The sequence below is a fragment of the Saccostrea cucullata genome, unplaced genomic scaffold (genome assembly GCF_032062105.1).
Source record: "Saccostrea cucullata isolate Sc308-1 unplaced genomic scaffold, CSIRO_AGI_Scuc_v1 ctg1523, whole genome shotgun sequence".
Classification (NCBI taxonomy): domain Eukaryota; kingdom Metazoa; phylum Mollusca; class Bivalvia; order Ostreida; family Ostreidae; genus Saccostrea; species Saccostrea cuccullata.
This window is the reverse complement of record NW_026925049.1, coordinates 1-20,623: the sequence shown is the minus strand read 5'-3', so window position 1 is coordinate 20,623 and position 20,623 is coordinate 1. Positions and strand designations below refer to the sequence as shown.

Below are 20,623 nucleotides of genomic sequence, written 5' to 3'. Positions count from 1 at the left end.
AAACACTCCAATGGTTCGGATGCTGTAAGGTGTCCCATACTAGTATGCACTTTGGGTGGTGGAATCTTGGATATTGCACAACGGTCACATTTTTTACAGTAGTTTTTAATATCCAGAAACATTTTTGGCCAATAACATCGCTGTCAAATCATATTGAATGTTCTTTCTATACCTTGATGACCATTCTGATCATGGAGACACTCTAACACTAAGTCCTTCAAACACTCCGGAAGTAGAATCTGCGTGAGCTCTCCTAATTTTGGATCTTTAATCTTCCTGAGAATAACACCATCAGAAATACACAGGTATTTTAATTGCCTTAACAAAACTTGCACTTTCTTATTCTGTTTCCTCGAAAAACTTGGTTTAGGAACAGTGTTTGTCTCCAGGAAATGCGTACACTTTGAAATCACTGCATCTTTTCTTTGCAATTCACTGATATCATCCTTTGAATATCCAGGAAATGTTTCTGCATGAGTGACAGTAGCTGATTCAATGAATAACACTGAGGAATGCACAGTTTTAATATCCAAAGGAACAATAGATCCATGAATGCATTCACTAAAAACATCAACACTTTTCATGGGAAGTTTTGATAATGCGTCTGCGTTGCTATTCTGTTTTCCCGGTCGGTACTTTATCTCGAAATCAAAATCTGCTAGTTATGAAGCCCATTTCTGTTCATAAGCACCAAGTTTAGCTGACGAAAGGTATTTCAACGGGTTGTTGTCTGTAAGTACCACAAACTTGTTTCCTAGTAAATAGTCTCTGAATTTCTCCATCACACTCCACTTAAGTGCTAAAAGTTCAAGTTTCAGGCTACTCATGGTCTTTGCGGAACGTTCATTAGGTCGAAGAGTTCTGCTGGCGTATGCAATAACGACAGTACGTCCATTCTGCACTTGAGAAATAACGGCTCCTAGTCCATGTGCACTTGCATCAGTTTCTACGATGAATGGTAATGTGAAGTCAGCATATCCAAGTAAAGGAGCACTAGATAACTGTGTTTTCAGCTGTTCAAACAAATCCTGACAACTTTTTGTCCACTTATCACCAAATTTTGTCTTCGGATGTTTCATATTAAGCTTGGCAATTTTAAGTAATGGTTCCGCAATCTGTGAGAAATGTCGAATAAAACGGCGATAGTAGCCCGCAAATCCCAAGAATGATTTCACTTCTTTCACATTTTCAGGTGTTTTCCAATTAACTATGCATTTGATCTTCTCACTATCAGTGCTGATGCCGTCTTTACTCACAATATGTCCCAGATATTGCACAGATGGTTGGAAAAATTTACACTTCCGCATCTTCAGTTTAAGACCATGTTGACGTAGAATAGAAAACACTTTGTCAAGACGCTCAATATGTTCACTTAAAGACTTTGAATAGACAATGATGTCGTCTAGGAAAACTAACATTATGTTGAATACTTCTTCTCGGAAACAGTGCTGCATTAAACGCTGGAACGTAGCTGGCGCGTTGGTAAGTCCAAAGGGCATGCGCATAAATTCATATAGTCCGAAAGGTGTTGTGAATGCTGTTTTCTCTATATCCTCTTCTGCTACTGCTATTTGGTTGTAACCGGAAGTTAAATCCATGGTAGAAAACATAACAGAACCATGTAACACATCAAAAGTTTCTTCAACTCTGGGTAACGGAAACTTGTCTTTGATCGTCTTCTCTTTAAGTTTGCGATAGTCCACACAAAGTCGTAGAGTGTTGTCTTTCTTACGAACAAGTACAATAGGTGAAGCAAAAGGACTGGTACTCTCCCTGATCACACTGTTATCCAATAATTTTCTAATGTGCTGTTTCACTTCCTCAAACTGAGATGGTGGAATACGGCGGTACTGTTGAGAAACCGGTTTATCATCAGTGAGGCAAATGCGATGTTGAACAGTAGGGCTGTCACGGTTCCAAAATTTTTCGGGTCGGGTCGGTTCTGATTTTTTTAGGTTCGGTTTCGGGTTTCTCGGGTCGGGTAGGTAATGGAAGAAAAGCTCATGATTTGTATCATTTCCACATTTAATCTTAGAAATTGCAACATTATAACTAGTTTAAAGTAGCCTCCTAACTAGACAACAATTGTACCAAATTATTTAAATCACCTTTCAGGGTTTCAGATTGAAATAATTTTTAAGTATCTATAGGACATCTGAAATATTTACCAGAAAAGTTATAGGCCATTCTGTCCTAAACTTCCTAAAATTATAGGCCAATAGAAAAGTTAAACAAGCTCAGATTTCTGTCCGACTTTTACAAAATAGTCATTTTATTACATAAAATATTCAAATATGAATATTAATTTAATAATTTTCCTTTTAATAAGGTGGAAATATTATTTTGCTTTCTTTTAAACACAATTAATATATTGAAACAGAATGGGAATTGTTTTTTTTAATTCCATTCAATGGGTATTTAACTTATATTAGTCCCACCTTTTATTACTTGTATATATATTTATTTCTTGGGAATATAATTTTTAAAAATAGTAATCCAAAAATTAGACTTGTATCTCTAATGATATTCAATGTATAATCACGTTTAAAGATTACAAAAAATAATTTTTTGCCCTTAGTAAAACTTTGCAACATTGTCCGTTTCCTGCTATTAGTCCGACCCCATATTCAATCATGGCGGTAAAAAAAACAACATGGCATGGATTCCTTCGATGTTTTAAACATTCATCACTACTCTTATGCTCCTTGCAGTTTGGTTTGGAAATAAAATTATAGAGTATTTTGTCAAGATCTATTTATACCAAAATGTCATTGGCTGATTGAATCGGCAGTTGCAGAAAGTAGAGAAAAACAATCGGATCTGAAGGGGGGAAAATTATACGACTGGCCTTTACATACAGAAGATAATCGGCCATTCTGTCCGTTCATTGTTAAACTTATAGGCCAACATGGCAGGTAAATTTATTTTTTTTTCCTGCCATTTTGAAATTTTATTGGCAAATGGTCGACGCCAATCAGAAATCCTGCCTTTTCATGACAATGTACTAACAAATGATCAAATCTCTCGTTTTTGACGCCATTTTTATAGTAAAATCTTCTCTATTATACATATCGGACCCGAACCGAATTCCGGAAAAACGGAACCGTACCCGTCCCGAAGTAATTGTTCCGCGGTTCCGGGTCATTTCGGGTACCCGTGACAGCCCTATTGAACAGTATTTGTACTTCCGATGTCGTCATCATTCTTCGAGAAAATGTCACTATATTTCTGGAAAAGTGAAGTTATTAACGTCTTTTCTTCTTTGCTACAGTCGAGATGGTAAATGTCGTCAGGTAATGTGAATTTATCATCAAGGGTCGAAACCTCTGAGACGTCACAACTCTGAATAAATATTTCCTCAACACTGCCGACTCTATTAAATCCAATATTTGATCTATTGGGATCAACTTCACATCTAGACACAGTTCCTATTCTTGTACGTGGTTTAACTGAAATTTCCTCATCTCCGATATTGGCTACACGAACCCATAATTTACCACTGTTGATTGTAGCACACGTATCCACGGTTCAGAAATTCCTGTGTAGATGTGATCCATTAATCAAAGGATTAACAATGACATCACTGTCAATATGTGGTCCAGTGCACTCTATAACAATGGCAGTATTTGCTGGTATACGAATAGGAATTGACCCGCTCACTCGTGCAAATCCACTAACAATCCTGTGATCGAACATGTTGCTTTCAGTAAAAACTTCCTGTAAATGTGCACTTGTTGGAATGTTACAAGTAGATAATATATCCTTGCAAACACTGAGAATATTCATACCGATGAGACCTGGTAGAGCTTCTTTAGGCTTCCTCGTTTCACTATCTACAGAGTCTTTGACTATAAGAAAACCACGTTGAGGAATAGTTTTTCCTAAGTATTGGACATCAAGTTCTACATATCCTATATATGGGATGGTAAGTCCATTCGCAGCTTTAAGTCGAATTAGATTGTCTTGTATGATGGTTGTTCCTAATGGCTGAATAAACTGTTTGTAAAAGCTTTCTGTCAGTGTTGAAACCATGGAACCTGTGTCGACTAAGCACGGGATTTTCACATTTAACACAGTAATATCCATCACAGGACACTTCCCTATAAAGCGTTGCATAAACAATGAGTCCTGTTGACCGCCATCTATTGTCGGACTCGTGTCAATAGATGTTACTTGTTTTCCGAATCATTCATTTTTACACGGCAAAATCTCTGTATATGGCCCAGCTTTCCACACTTGTAGCACTTCGGACGGTTGCTATAACGGCGTTCCGTAGAATGTTCACTGCCTTCGCGATCTTTCATCAGGCTGGTTAGTGAGTCGATCTGCTTTTGTTGTGCTTGGATGATTTTCAATAGCTGATCCGCTGTAGACGATTCCGGTGTTGGGACATTTAAATTTGGCTGATCGCTGATCCTCTCGACCGGTTTACTGTCTGGAAGCTTTGACTGCGTGTTTGAATGGTGTTGCGTTGTTTCTTCTTCACTGAATAGGATAATTTCATCTCAAAGTGTGTAGAAATCAACGGGTGCGTATTTGCTTCTAACAAGTCGTTTCGCTTCCTTGCGTATGAATGGGTCACACAAGCCGTTAGCGAATCGTTCACACAAGGTGCGCTCTTTCTCTGGAAAAACACTGCTGTCTTTCTTAATCACTTTCTGAAATAGATCCAAAAGCACATAAGAATATTCACGAATTTTTTCACTTTCTTTCTGGTGTCGCTCAAAGAAACGTTGTTGTAACGTAATAACACTTTCCGGATTTCCGAATGCTGTCCGTAAACAATCCAACAGTGCATAAGGGTCATTACGAATATCTTCTCTGTATTTCACTTCGTCCTTGGCCTGACCTTCCAAATGCGTAAATATAAGATCGACTTTCTGTGCATCGGTCCTTTCACGAGCTGCAAACGCTACTTCTAGATCATCAATCCAGTCATCAATTGACAAATCATTTTCAGTTTTAGGTCGACCAGAAAATGTTTTAATCTTGCGACTTTCTGGAATAAATGTATGTTTTTCAACAACTTTTGGCTTGGAAAGTTTTTCTTCTAAAAGTTCTTGTTCCAATTCATGGATACGGTTTTGAAGATCTCTTTTATTCATTTTCAGAGTTCAGATTCCAAGTTCACGATTAACGTTTACCGTTCCTATGAAAACAGTTCACAATACAAAACCCAGGTAAATCAAACACTCTGTCGATGAGTAGAAATCACCACACACACGCATCAGTGGAATATAAGTTCCCTAATCAATGCCTCGGTGTTGTTTCTCGCAGCGCCATGATGTAACCGAGCAGCAAGGTAGATGTTAAGTTTTCATAATTTATTCAGGAAATAAAGGCATTGATCTAAAATAAACAAAGTACATAATAAGTCAAAATTACAAAAATTGAGAAAATAACATTTGAGATAATTTACCTTACAGTATACGTTTTAGAAAAATGAACTCCATGAAAAAATGTGTTCTGTAAACAATTCAAATTGAAACCTTACAGACTCATTTCATTTACAACTTTGAATGCAAAAATACAATAAAGTAAAACGTTTGCAATCAAAATAATAACGTAATTCAAATCTTTATATGGCAATGAAACATATAATTAAATATACAAATTACATACCATAAGATGCATATGATGGACACTGGATTTAAAATATAACTTCTTTCTGGAAAACGTATTACTGCTCTGATATACAAAGTAAAGCGCGGTAAATTTATACTTATAGTGAAAATGTATTATTGGATGATAAAATAGGAAATAACCAATCAAATGAAAGAGCCAATGAAATTATAGAATAAAACTTTACTCAGGCAACTCAATCCAGGTGCGCAATAGAACTTTTGGTTAATCAAATTTTAAGATTTTATTTCTCAAAACGATTTGAAAAAATAAATAAAAACGAATAAATACATATAGAAATAGATTTCATAATATCACACTTATCACTACAATTACAGGGCCCGGAAAGTCTTCATAAGTCAGTACTAAGTCAGACTGCCTTCCACCTGATGGCTGGAGAATCTGAGGAAACACACAAGTCATCACAAGACAGACCTCTCACTGTTGATGTACCTCTGAGAGACTTAAAATCAAGGCTACACAAATTACAGATCCTGTCACAACATATCTGGTCTCAAGGCTCAATGCTCTGTAAAGGGAATCTTCAGACTAGGTCAGTTTTAATTTAGATGTTGTGTGTATTCACAAGCTTTATGAATTATTGAAAATCAGTAAATTAAATGATTTTTATGACAAACATTAAAAATATACAAAGTCATTGTGTTGTCCTTTTAGGAAACTGTTGAGACAGCATATTGTCCAAGTGTTTGTATCAATACTTCACTCCACTGTGTCAATGTTTAAAACAAAGGAATCAGAGGACAAATACAAACACAGTGTGTCTGAGATCATCACATGCCTTCAAAACAAAGATTCCTCTCATAGGGACAGTGAACACATAATCCAAACTATAACAGATCCCCTACACGGAGTTATTGGGCCTGATCTATTTATAGTCAGGGAGTGTTTGAATGGAGTACTTGCCGTTTCTGATGATGAGGCTGATATGATTACAGTAGGGAGACAGTGGGTGTATGTAGGTCTACTGGGCATGCTCCTCCACAAACCAAGGTCACCTGTTGACCCCGTGGTCAAGACACAGATAAAACTACAGCTCAAACAAAGGGAGGTAAGATGAAGTAGGGCACATGTTTACTTTAAAAATATAGAAATGTTTTTCTGTAAATATTTTTTTCTTCCTGTTGCAAAATAAAATAAAGATAATTTTAAAGTAAATAGTAATTATAGTTAAAAATTACATAATAATAATAATAGTTGAATTGGATTTTTTTGTTAGTTGGAGGAGATCAATACAGATATTGAGGTTAAGGTCACCTATCACAGACAAATGACAGGTCTACATCTGCTGGACACGCCCTCCCACCTACATCATCCTCTGATCCTCCACTTGATTGACAGGAAGGACAAGTTACAGAGACAGATAGAGGCTTTACAGTCCCAGCAGGCCTACAGACCAAGTGCTTGTCAGGTTAGTGCCTTTATATTTCAGAATTAATAGGATGACTACATGTTAATGATAATATAATTATTGTAACTGTACAAAACAATTTTGGCAAAGCATGTAAAATATTAAAAAGTAGGATTAAAATTTTGTGCCTTACTGTCAGTTTTCTTACTTGTTTATGAAATCCACTGTTTTCTTTCAGTACAAACAACTTTTGAATATGATAAGGGACTTTGTCAGTACCAAAGGATCTGCCGATCACACAATTCACCTGATGGAAAAGCTATTAAGAGTTTGTGATTCTGGAGAATTATCCAGTGAGATTGCAGAAGAGAGAACCTGGCAGAAAACTCACCAGCGATTGGTCCGTTCCCTGGAGGAGGAGTTCCCTCTGTACAGAGACATCACCACACCCTTCATAGTCGCCCTTCAACAGGTGAGTTTACATCAACAGGTGACTTAAATTGGGTGTATCATCATTGTAAACAGGTGGCTTTTAAGCCACTTAATCCAAAACATGGGGACTGTCTTCTGCTAACTCTTTCTTCCAAATGAAAACCTCTTTGATTATGAACAGACACCAGATTTGATTCAGGAGTCAGAAATATTATGCTGATGTAGAGATCCCATCTTATGGAAGTTAAACACTAAGGAATACATGAAACTTGACTTGTTTGTTTCAGGTGAGATGTGGTATAAGACTTATTGCTGGTTGTGCCACAGAAGCAAACAATGCTCAACAGCTGACAGAGAGGCTGAAAGTGACCAGTCAGGTAGGAGTACTTCTGATGATGTTTCATAAGTTTTGATGCATTACTCATAAATAAAAAATCTGTTCAATTTTTATCTGCAGTTATTTTTAATTTTCTCAGAAATATAAAAAATGTTTGCATTTTGTTCTAAAGGTCCATGAGACAGTAGGTCACATCAGGGAAGCAGCTCTGCTTTTGGGAAAAATCCCGTTTATTTCATCAGATGTGATCAGCAGCGTAAAGCTAGCTCAGAAAATCCTGTTAGTGGAGAGACTGGTGTCTGGTTGTGGGGGTCAAGAGGAGGAGAGCAGGACAGAGCAAACTTCAAGGTACATGTGTATTCTGTCTTTATAGAAATGTTTGAAATTTCATTGGTTGAGAAGAGGACTTTATAAAACTATATCATGCTACTTATGATAATATGTCATTGTTCTATCCCTTCCTCTTTCAGACTTTACCTTGGTGCATTGTTTTTACTGCGGAATTCAGCCATGATGAGAAAGGAATTGAACAGAGAGATTTTGATGTCTCTGCATCAAATCTTCAATCGTTTTATGTTGTCATGGAAACAGAAGGAGGAGATACGACGTCAGAAAGAGGCTGAGGAGGGTCTGTATAAATACAAGACAAAACTCCACGGCGACGACAGAGACAACGAAGTGATAGAGGAGGAGGAATTCAGACAGAACTTTCCTTCCTTTCAAAAGGTTAGTCAGGGTGGCCTGGACTGAGGTAAATATTTGTCTTCAAAATACCAAAAAAAAAAAATCATGAAAGAAAATAAGATTTTCAACATGTAGATCAGTGTGTCATTGTACAGAGCTATATTGTAATAGGTGTCTACAAAATGTGAAAGGTTTGAGATTTTGTAATCTTAATATCTTATTCAATCCTACTGAATTTTTGCTATGTGTATTTCTTTTGATAGGATTTCCAAGACTTGATAACACCCTCCTCTTTGGAAGACACTGGTTTGTCTGAGCCTTTGGAACCTGAAATAGAAGACATGCCCCACAGAGTGACTGACAGAGAATTGACAGCTGTAAGCCACATCCACCAGCTACTGTTCTCAAGTCTGTCCTCCTCTGATTGGTTAAAGCAAAGTCATGTGACAGAGGTCATGACCAAGGATATCACAGAGCCCACATTGTTGTGCTATAGCATTGCTGCCCCTTTGTTTAGAGGGCAGTGGAACTGTAAGTTTAATCTTATGTTAAAAAACAATAGAGACACTTGATAACCTAAGTAAGAACAGATTTCATCTAAATAAGTGATACAAACAATTATACATACATTTTTCGTAATTTCATTTTTTCTCTCCTCGACAGTGTCAGAAGTAGAAAGTCAGACATTAGGAAGCCACCTGCTGGCCAGTCAGACACTACAAGAGGAGATAACTCATGTATATGATAACCAGGATGAGAAACCATCACCTCAGGGTTATGATGTTTACCGTGACCCTAACTTGTCAGAGGTCATTCAGTGTGTCCCTATACTACAGAGACTGATGGTCAGAGTGAGAGAACTACAAAAGGAGTGGCCAGACCACCCAACACTAATACAGGTAACATCATCCAACTCTAATACAGGTAATATTATCCAACACCAATACAGGTAACACCACCCAACACTAATACAAGTTACATCACCCAACACTAATACAGGTAACATCACCCAACACTAATACAAGTAACATCATCCAACACTAATACAAGTAACATCATCCAACACTAATACAAGTAACATCATCCAACACTAATACAGGTATCATCATCCAACAATTATACAGGTAATATCATCCATCACTTATACAGGTAATATCATCCAACACTAATACAGGTAACATCATCCAACACTTATACAGGTAATATCATCCATCACTTATACAAGTAACATCATCCAACACTAATACAGGTAACATCATCCAACACTAATACTCTGTCAGGTAACATCATCCAACACTAATACAGGTAATATCATCAAACACTAATACAGGTAATATCATCCAACACATATACAGGTAACATCATCCAACACTAATACAAGAAACATCATCCAACACTAATACAAGTAATATCATCCAACACTAATACCATCCAACACTAATACAGGTAACATCATCCAACACTAATACAGGTAATATCATCCAACACTAATACAGGTAACATCATCCAACACTAATACAGGTAACATCATCCAACACTAATACAGGTAACATCATCCAACACTAATACAGGTAACATCATCCAACACTAATACAGGTAACATCATCCAACACTAATTCAGGTAATATCATCCAACACTAATACAGGTAACATCATCCAACACTAATACAGGTAACATCATCCAACACTAATACAGGTAACATCATCCAACACTAATACAGGTAACATCATCCAACACTAATACAGGTAACATCATCCAACACTAATACAGGTAACATCATCCAACACTAATACAGGTAAATCATCCAACACTAGGTAACATCATCCAACACTAATACAGGTAACATCATCCAACACTAATACAGGTAATATCATCCAACACTAATACAGGTAACATCATCCAACACTAATACAGGTAACATCATCCAACACTAATACAGGTAATATCATCCAACACTAATACAGGTAACATCATCCAACACTAATACAGGTAACATCATCCAACACTAATACAGGTAACATCATCCAACACTAATACAGGTAACATCATCCAACACTAATACAGGTAACATCATCCAACACTAATACAGGTAACATCATCCAACACTAATACAGGTAACATCATCCAACACTAATACAGGTAACATCATCCAACACTAATACAGGTAACATCATCCAACACTAATACAGGTAACATCATCCAACACTAATACAGGTAACATCATCCAACACTAATACAGGTAACATCATCCAACACTAATACAGGTAATATCATCCAACACTAATACAGGTAACATCATCCAACACTAATACAGGTAATATCATCCAACACTAATACAGGTAACATCATCCAACACTAATACAGGTAACATCATCCAACACTAATACAGGTAACATCATCCAACACTAATACAGGTAACATCATCCAACACTAATACAGGTAACATCATCCAACACTAATACAGGTAACATCATCCAACACTAATACAGGTAATATCATCCAACACTAATACAGGTAACATCATCCAACACTAATACAGGTAACATCATCCAACACTTATACAGGTAATATCATCGAACACTAATACAGGTAACATCATCCAACACTAATACAGGTAACATCATCCAACACTAATACATGTAACATCATCCAACACTTATACAGGTAACATCATCCAACACTAATACAGGTAACATCATCCAACACTAATACAGGTAACATCATCCAACACTAATACAGGTAACATCATCCAACACTAATACAGGTAACATCATCCAACACTAATACAGGTAACATCATCCAACACTAATACAGGTAATATCATCCAACACTAATACAGGTAACATCATCCAACAGCAATATCATCCAACACTTATACAGGTAATACAGGTAATATCATCCAACACTAATACAGGTAACATCATCCAACACTAATACAGGTAACATCATCCAACACTAATACAGGTAACATCATCCAATACTAATACAGGTAACATCATCCAACACTAATACAGGTAACATCATCCAACACTAATACAGGTAACATCATCCAACACTAATACAGGTAACATCATCCAACACTAATACAGGTAACATCATCCAACACTAATACAGGTAACATCATCCAACACTAATACAGGTAATATCATCCAACACTAATACAGGTAATATCATCCAATTCTTATACAGGTAATATCATCCAACACTAATACAGGTAACATCATCCAACACTAATACAGGTAACATCATCCAACACTAATACAGGTAACATCATCCAACACTAATACAGGTAACATCATCCAACACTAATACAGGTAACATCATCCAACACTAATACAGGTAACATCATCCAACACTAATACAGGTAACATCATCCAACACTAATACAGGTAACATCATCCAACACTAATACAGGTAACATCATCCAACACTAATACAGGTAACATCATCCAACACTAATACAGGTAACATCATCCAACACTAATACAGGTAACATCATCCAACACTAATACAGGTAACATCATCCAACACTAATACAGGTAACATCATCCAACACTAATACAGGTAACATCATCCAACACTAATACAGGTAACATCATCCAACACTAATACAGGTAACATCATCCAACACTAATACAGGTAACATCATCCAACACTAATACAGGTAACATCATCCAACACTAATACAGGTAACATCATCCAACACTAATACAGGTAACATCATCCAACACTAATACAGGTAACATCATCCAACACTAATACAGGTAACATCATCCAACACTAATACAGGTAACATCATCCAACACTAATACAGGTAACATCATCCAACACTAATACAGGTAACATCATCCAACACTAATACAGGTAACATCATCCAACACTAATACAGGTAACATCATCCAACACTAATACAAGAAACATCATCCAACACTAATACAGGTAATATCATCCAACACTAATACAGGTAACATCATCCAACACTAATACAGGTAACATCATCCAACACTAATACAGGTAACATCATCCAACACTAATACAGGTAACATCATCCAACACTAATACAGGTAACATCATCCAACACTAATACAGGTAACATCATCCAACACTAATACAGGTAACATCATCCAACACTAATACAGGTAACATCATCCAACACTAATACAGGTAACATCATCCAACACTAATACAGGTAATATCATCCAACACTAATACAGGTAACATCATCCAACACTAATACAGGTAACATCATCCAACACTAATACAGGTAACATCATCCAACACTAATACAGGTAACATCATCCAACACTAATACAGGTAACATCATCCAACACTAATACAGGTAACATCATCCAACACTAATACAGGTAACATCATCCAACACTAATACAGGTAACATCATCCAACACTAATACAGGTAACATCATCCAACACTAATACAGGTAACATCATCCAACACTAATACAGGTAACATCATCCAACACTAATACAGGTAACATCATCCAACACTAATACAGGTAACATCATCCAACACTAATACAGGTAACATCATCCAACACTAATACAGGTAATATCATCCAACACTAATACAGGTAACATCATCCAACACTAATACAGGTAATATCATTCAACACTAATACACTAAGTGTTGGTATATGGGGATTGGGGTGGGAGTAGTTATGTAGAATTAAAGGTTTTCTTAACATTGAAAAGATTGTTAATCAGAATATCTTTCCATTTATAAGTTATGAGATACATAATATATTTACTTCCATAAAGTGAATCTGTAAAAATATAAATGTTTTTCATATTTAATATGATTGTATAGTCACTTATCATTTACTATCGAAACAACGGCATGTCCCTTTTTTAGAACATCGAATTTTACTTCTTGGATAAAAACATTCTCTGCACAGTTTGTGTTTTATATTCTAAAATTGAAAATTAATACAATTTTAAATTTAAATGATGCGTGTGTCCATCTTTTTAGTTACCTGAGCCGAAGGCTCAAGTGAGCTTTTCTGATCACATTTTGTCCGGCGTTGACACTGTCCGTCTGTCCGTCTGTTAAACTTTTCACATTTTCGACTTCTTCTCCCGCTGGGCCAGTTATCAACCAAACTTGCCACAAAGCATCCTTGGGTGAAGGGGATTCAAGTTTGTTCAAATGAAGGGCCACGCCCTCATTAAGGGGAGATAATTGGGAATTAATGAAAATTTGGTGGCATGTTTTAAAAATCTTCTTCTCAAGAACCACTGTGCCAGGAATGATGAAACTTATACAGGAATCATCCTCAGGTAGTGTAGATTCAAGTTTGTTTCATGACCCCCAGGGGTAGGACAGGTGACAAAATGGCCGACCAAAGTTTTACATAGAAATATATAGGAAAATTCTTTAAAAATCTTCTTCTCAAGAATGACCAAGCCATAATTCATCATATTTATATGGAAGCATCCCCAGGTTGTAGATTCAAGTTTGTTATACACTTTTGACACTCCCGGGGGTAGGGGTGGCACAGTTTTACATAGTATATAAGAAAATACTTTAAAAATCTTCTTCTCAAGAATGACCACGCCATAATTCATCATATTTATGTGGAAGCATCCCCAGGTAGTGTAAATTCAAGTTTGTTCAAATCATGACCCCCGGGGGTAGGGCAGGGCCAAAATACCAAAGTTTTACATAGAAATATATAGGAAAATTCTTTAAAAATCTTCTTCTCAAGAATGACTGAGCCATAATTCATCATATTTATATGGAAGCATCCTCAGGTAGTGTAGATTTAAGTTTGTTCAAATCATGGCCCCCAGGGGTAGGGCGGGGCCAAAATAGCCAACCAAAGTTTTACATAGAAATATATAGGAAAATTCTTTAAAAATCTTCTTCCGTTTATAGAATTACCAAGCCATAATTCATATATTTATATGGAAGTAAAGTAAAAATTAAATGTTTGTTCATATTTAATATGTATAGTTACTTGGGCGAAACAATGACAAAGTTTTACATAGAAATATTTAGGAAAATTCTTTAAAAATCTTTTCTTAAGAATGACCAATTAATTACATATTTATATGGATAAAAAATCGTACTCTGCACAAAGGTTGTGTTTTATATTTCTAAAATTGAAAATTAATACAATTTTAAATATAAACTTTTGCTAGCCACAGTGTGTCGATGTGGCCCATCTTTAATTTATATTTTATGCAGCCAACATTTACTTGAGGAATTGATCAAGTTTAAAATGGTATCGTTTTTGATTGATTTTATCCGACTTCAAGTTTTTTAAAAAAATATTTGTGACTATTGTCTCCATCACATTCCTTTTTACACATTTCGAAGTGGTTTGTTGACTCATTTTCATTGTTTACTTTAATATATATTTCCCGGGCGACAATTGATGGTTACATCAATGTTTTCAATGTTTTCTTGTACTCTTTTGACACTATCCCTCTGTTATACAGTTTTGACACTGTCCCTCTGTTATACAGTTTTGACACTGTCCCTCTGTTATACTCTTTTGACACTGTCCCTCTGTTATACAGGTGACACAGATTGTAGACAGAATTCTATCGTTTCCTGTGACGTCACCTGTTGTCAAGTTCCTCACCGGTCTAGAACTTCTCCTGGAGAAAACTCAGGTAAGTCACTCACAAGTAGATTAATAAAATCATCAAAATGTCGTAAACCTAATCATTGATAAAACAGATTTTGAGTGGACATATCTGAGGTTAAATTATGAGTGATTTTGAAGGATGTATATATTTTATAGGAATGGGAAAGCAATGCAGCTAAGCATGTTTCTATGGCAACCCAGTTGTCAGAAGTTTCTTCTAAGATTTTGGACTGGAGAAAACTAGAACTCAGGTAGGCAAACATCTGGTTCTCAGTATCTAGAGCTTAAAAAAAATCATAGTATGTTATCAACCTTATAATTTAAAAATAAAAGGCTCGATTTCAAAATATTTTTCCCCAAACCAACAAATTTGAACCCTTCAAATATAAATTATGATTTAACAGTGTATTCTGACATTTTCCAGCTGTTGGAAGCAGTGCCTGGACAATGTCTTTGTAAAGCAGTCCAAGAAAGCTAACAAATGGTGGTTCCACATTTATCAACTTATCCAGGCAACTTGTCAACAGGTAAGAAAACTTTCCCTCGGTGACAGTTTAGTTAAACTATTCAGAAGTTCATAACCTTCTTGTTCCTAATATTAATCATCATAATGTTTCAAATTATTATACTTTAGGAGGAGACTTCAGAAGGTTCAGATTCAAAAGAGAAAGACTTGTCAGAGGTAATGCGGACCCTGAAAGAGTTCATGGAGAGGTCCAACCTAGGGGAATTTGAGGCTCGACTAGGGATGTTGAAGTCGTTCCATTGTCAAACCATGTATCTGTGTACTGAGGCCACAGAAGGGGGAACTGGATCACAAGGTAGGATTTATTTTGTCTAGATTACTTAGTATTTTAAATGTGTTATAATCCAATATGATTCAGATGAGGAGAATTACTTGTCAATGAATCATTTCACTCACAACAGTGAATAATTATTATTTTCTGATTCTTTGTCTATTACATACACAATAGCTGCAGTTTATTACTGGCATATTTGATTGATTTGTTATTTATCACTTTTTAATGTTTTATTTCTAGGCATGATGAACTTACTATGGAACCTGCATCAGTTTTACAGTCAGTTCTTACCATTGGTCAGAGAGAAAATACAGCAACTGAGACAACCAATAGAAAAAGAGCTCAAGGTATTGTCACGGAATTAGGATTTTATCTGTCTTTTATGAATATATGTAGCAAATACATGTCATTTTGATTTATTTCTTTCATTTGAATACAGGGGTTTGTGAAAATTGCCCGTTGGACAGACATGAACTTCTGGGCCCTAAAACAGACAACAGAGAAAACACATCGGACATTACACAAACAGATGAAGGCTTTCCAGGTAAGTTTGAAATTGTAAAAGGAGAAAATATTGATTGGACTGTGTTTCTGGTTGTCGAAATTACATATTACATGCTTATTCATTGTTCCTTATTGTAGGCTGTTTTAGAACAACCAGTACAGGGTATATTGGCAGACCCTGACAGCAGTGTAGATTCTACTGGTCAAAGGGAGAGAACTCTAACCTGGAGAGAAACTTACAGCTCAGCTGTACAGTCTCTGATATCACACACAGTCAGTGTACAGGTGAGACAGGTGTAAATTAATGTTTATTATAATTTGGCAAATGAAAAAGAGTTTGTACAACTTCATGCGTATGCATTTGTTGTTATAACAGGTAATTAAGGTTAGTGTAACATTTGCCTATCTTGACCAATATTGTATATTTTTTTTACCAACATGTATGTTTGTTTGCAGACACAACAGTCAGAGTTACCTGCCCTTGATCGTGGAGGTCTACACAGCCGACTTGGTCAGTTATCGGTCAGAATGTGTAAACACTGGAAATCGCTGACAAAGAGACTCAAGTACGACCAACTAATTGTCAGACTAGATGAGTTCACAGGTAAACACTTGCTTACATACTACAACTACTAAGTCTCAGAGAAATGCAGATGATCAAGTGAACTAAAGCATAAATTTCAAAATGCTCAAAAAGCAAATCTGTATTCAGTAGTTAAGAATTTTAGCTTTATTTCAAGGGTTGAATTAAAGTTTATCATGCAGAGTTTTGTTAATATGAAACAGAAATAGCCATTTACTTATACATGTACTTATATGTATGCCTGCTTGTTGAAACATTTAAGTTACAAGATTAATGATATCCTAATTTATATCCTTTACTTTTAGGAGAAATCATTGAATCCATTCATGAACTACAACAACTGGAAGTGTCACAAGTGAGTTTTATTGGAATGATCTCTTATTGGCAATATTATGTACAGTACTGAGGTACACACATGTTTTTATTTATGAAATATAATCATGAACATCCCAATGGATGCTTACAGACAGCTGACAAAGAAAAACAGAAGTCGGAAGCTAAACACATTGGACAGAAGAAAAGGAAAGCTCTCAGTGATCTGTTTAAAGAAATAGCACAGCTAGGTAAATAATAGCACAACTAGGCAATGAATTAGCACAACTATGTAATACATGTACATGTGTAAAGATTTGGAAATGCATGAATTAACAAAAAACGGTTTTTATTGCTAAAATATATTTACTATAAACATCTGTTGTACAGGTCTTTCCTACAGGAGAGGACTTCTCTGTGATACTGAGAGTAACCTCCCTTTGCTTGTTCCACCACTAGATATCTCTGTGTGCTCAGATCAACTCACCACAAGGTGGGGCTGTTTGTATCCTCATTGTATCTAAATGAAGGATTGAATCTACATAATTTTTTTTCATTTATGCTTTGTGTAAATGTTTAATTTTTCCTTTAGTAAGAACAGCGCTACAGAAATAGGTCAGAGTTGCCATGACTACTACTATAAATGTGTTGCCAGAAGAGCCAAGTTAGCCACAGCTTTACAGACTCCTTCCAAGGTGAGTTTCCTAGATCACATGACCTAGAGATAATACAGGTTGTTTAAAAACAGTATCAATTCAGATCACAAAAGCAAAGAACGATACTGGTATACAGTCAAACTTGTTTTAAGAGGCCACCTTTAAGAAGTCTGGAAACTGGCCACTTAAGACAGGTGGCCTCTTATTCCAGTTTGCCCAGTTTGCCCTCGAAAAAAACATTCGTGCAATGAATAAACAACATAAAGCATTACAGTTAATTTAATAAAATAATAAACAGGTCAATTTAACAAAGGTTTTTTGTGTAAATATATTAATTCAAGCTCATTAAAAAATATTAAAGAATTAGAATTTTTAAAAAGTTTTTGTACATGATTCTGTTCCTACATATTAGTTAAATAAGACATACGTGCAGTGCCTGGTTATTATCCTTTTTTAAAAATAAAAAAAAATTACACAAAAATATATTTTAGTGGTAAATAAAATAAAGCATAGAAATTTAAGTAAGAATATGTAAAAAAAAATTCCACTTGCATATGTTCAAAAATGGTCAGCAGTACAACCCTCCCCCCACCCCGAGATGACTACAGAATCTATGTAACATGTAAACCACTTGACCAGAGAGATGTATTGACGCAGTTGAAAATCATTCCATAACACAGGTGTCATAAGCAGTGGAGCGTGACTAATCCCTATCGATCGTCTCTTGATAGTGAAATTCACGAGTTTAATCATTCCATGGGAAGCACCTTGTTTTTACAAGAGTAGCAATTAGGGTTTCTACATGGAATCAAAATCTAAAAGGTGTGAATTTCTTTAGTTAGAGGAAAGTATCAATTGTACTTAAATTCTTTTATTTTTCAATCGGCGATCTTGAAAAATAATTACAAATTCATCTAACAATTTTTTCATAAACACAAACTGAGTTCAGTGTGTCCAATAGTAATTTGTTTAATTGCATTAATAGCTGGGTTAAATTGGCTATAGGGATATAATTACCCAAGCGAATGAGTTTAAAAGACATAATAGAATCGCAGCAAGTAACGAAATGGCCGCCTATTACAGTGTCATTATGGCTGTTGGGGGAGGATTTGAGTGGCCGCTGGCCGCGTTACACAAATATAGGAAAAATCGTTGGGGGGAACTGAAAGTGGCCGCTGACCGCAAGTTGCCGTTGATTTCGGGTGGCCGCTAAGACAAGTTTGACTGTATATGATTTAAAAGTTATAATTGGCTCTGTGTGATTTATTTTAATTTTTAGGAACTCGGTGTAGGGAATATAGAGCGATGTAAAGGATTCACTGAACACTTAATGAAGTTAGTGGTGGATCAGTATTCTGGGGTGGTGGAGATTCACAAGGCTTTCTTATCATTAAGGTAGGTCAAGGGTCACATGATGACAATTCTTTAGTGGTATATTTGAAAGATTTGCAATTGATTTTATCCATGGCAGTTTTAATATGAAGATCTTTTAAAGAAAATATTTAGACAACTAAATTAAACATTAGATAAACATATACCCGGTATTAAGCATTTAATTGACATTTTTTGATCAATTGAAGCTCCTTGTCTGAAGTGTTACAAGATCTATGTTCAGTTAATGGAACACCCCCTCCACAGAAGTCAACAAGGGAGCATATGGTATGTAGACAAAATCAATCTGTTTATACTATATGATATCTTTATTGTAAGGAAACACTGTATGTTCAATTCTTTCTCAATGGATAATTAGTTAAAGGAACCAAACTGAAGATCTTTTAGTGTTGACATACAATGTACATGTACATGTCTATATAATTTCAATTTATGAATCTGAGGTGCCACTATATTATTTTTCCCTCACTCTCACCATTGAATACATTTACAGGAATCCCTACTATCTCTCTTGGTCAGCATGAAGGAGGGTCTAATTCAGGTCAAGGTCATACTTCAGTGTTGTCCACGACAACAAGAGGAGATAACTCACTATCCGTCTCCATTTCCAAGAAATCAATTATCACAGTCAGCCCTGATGAAATATGGGGATGAACAGTGGAAGCAATGCTTTGATGAAATTCAGGTTTGAGGATTTTTGGTCACATTGGATTTAAAAATATTGTATTTTCTCCAGGCAAAGATTGTTTCTTTTGAGTTTTTGTCCCAGAGTCCATTAGCAGAAACCAGGATTCTCAACAGAAGTCTTACATGTATCTGCTATCTTCTTCTTTATATTAATTAATTGAGGAAAATGAATATGATATGATTTGCTACCTAGGTGCCACACTTGTATTTAAATTATTTTTTTTTCTACACATTTATTTTTCTAGACAATACAACAAAAGGCCAACACATTGTATGACTGTATCATGCCTCTAACAAAAAGACAACTAATTACATGGTATGCCAGGATTGTATTATAATTCAAAATGAAATATAAATTTTCTTCACCTTTATTTTAATTTTGTAAGTCATCCTTTATTTGTAACTGGCAGTGATTATTTAGAACTGAAAAAATATTGAATTTACCTCAAGTATTTTGCAATATTTAAACAAGAAATGTAAACCTTCTTCTTCATTACAGGAGTGACCTTGAGAAGGTGAGGTCAGTGTACAGAGATTTAACTGACTGTGTACCCCGACTGACAGAGATAGAGGGACACTTCTGTGACCCTGAAGACAAAACCCTGCCCTCCTACATAGATACAGTCAGGTACC

The 20,623-nt window shown here is 35.7% G+C and overlaps 1 protein-coding gene across 1 annotated transcript in view; it reads left to right on the top strand.

Moving 5' to 3' along the window:
• Positions 1-20,619, top strand: part of LOC134267912 (midasin-like) — a gene marked incomplete at its 3' end in the record, with an annotated part of 76,308 nt that extends 55,689 nt beyond the window's left edge. The window contains exons 54-79 of the mRNA XM_062750118.1: positions 5,961-6,175; positions 6,298-6,691; positions 6,860-7,051; positions 7,230-7,463; positions 7,711-7,800; positions 7,933-8,108; positions 8,231-8,486; positions 8,708-8,975; positions 9,108-9,343; positions 14,986-15,081; positions 15,213-15,307; positions 15,481-15,583; positions 15,691-15,877; positions 16,097-16,203; positions 16,296-16,400; positions 16,499-16,645; positions 16,817-16,964; positions 17,249-17,298; positions 17,410-17,506; positions 17,646-17,748; positions 17,848-17,950; positions 19,191-19,306; positions 19,492-19,570; positions 19,797-19,988; positions 20,236-20,306; positions 20,490-20,619. Of these exons, the coding sequence (XP_062606102.1) occupies positions 5,961-6,175; positions 6,298-6,691; positions 6,860-7,051; positions 7,230-7,463; positions 7,711-7,800; positions 7,933-8,108; positions 8,231-8,486; positions 8,708-8,975; positions 9,108-9,343; positions 14,986-15,081; positions 15,213-15,307; positions 15,481-15,583; positions 15,691-15,877; positions 16,097-16,203; positions 16,296-16,400; positions 16,499-16,645; positions 16,817-16,964; positions 17,249-17,298; positions 17,410-17,506; positions 17,646-17,748; positions 17,848-17,950; positions 19,191-19,306; positions 19,492-19,570; positions 19,797-19,988; positions 20,236-20,306; positions 20,490-20,619 (3,990 nt within the window). The remainder of the gene's footprint in view (positions 1-5,960; positions 6,176-6,297; positions 6,692-6,859; positions 7,052-7,229; positions 7,464-7,710; positions 7,801-7,932; positions 8,109-8,230; positions 8,487-8,707; positions 8,976-9,107; positions 9,344-14,985; positions 15,082-15,212; positions 15,308-15,480; positions 15,584-15,690; positions 15,878-16,096; positions 16,204-16,295; positions 16,401-16,498; positions 16,646-16,816; positions 16,965-17,248; positions 17,299-17,409; positions 17,507-17,645; positions 17,749-17,847; positions 17,951-19,190; positions 19,307-19,491; positions 19,571-19,796; positions 19,989-20,235; positions 20,307-20,489) is intronic.
• Between the last annotated feature and the right edge of the window lie 4 nt (positions 20,620-20,623).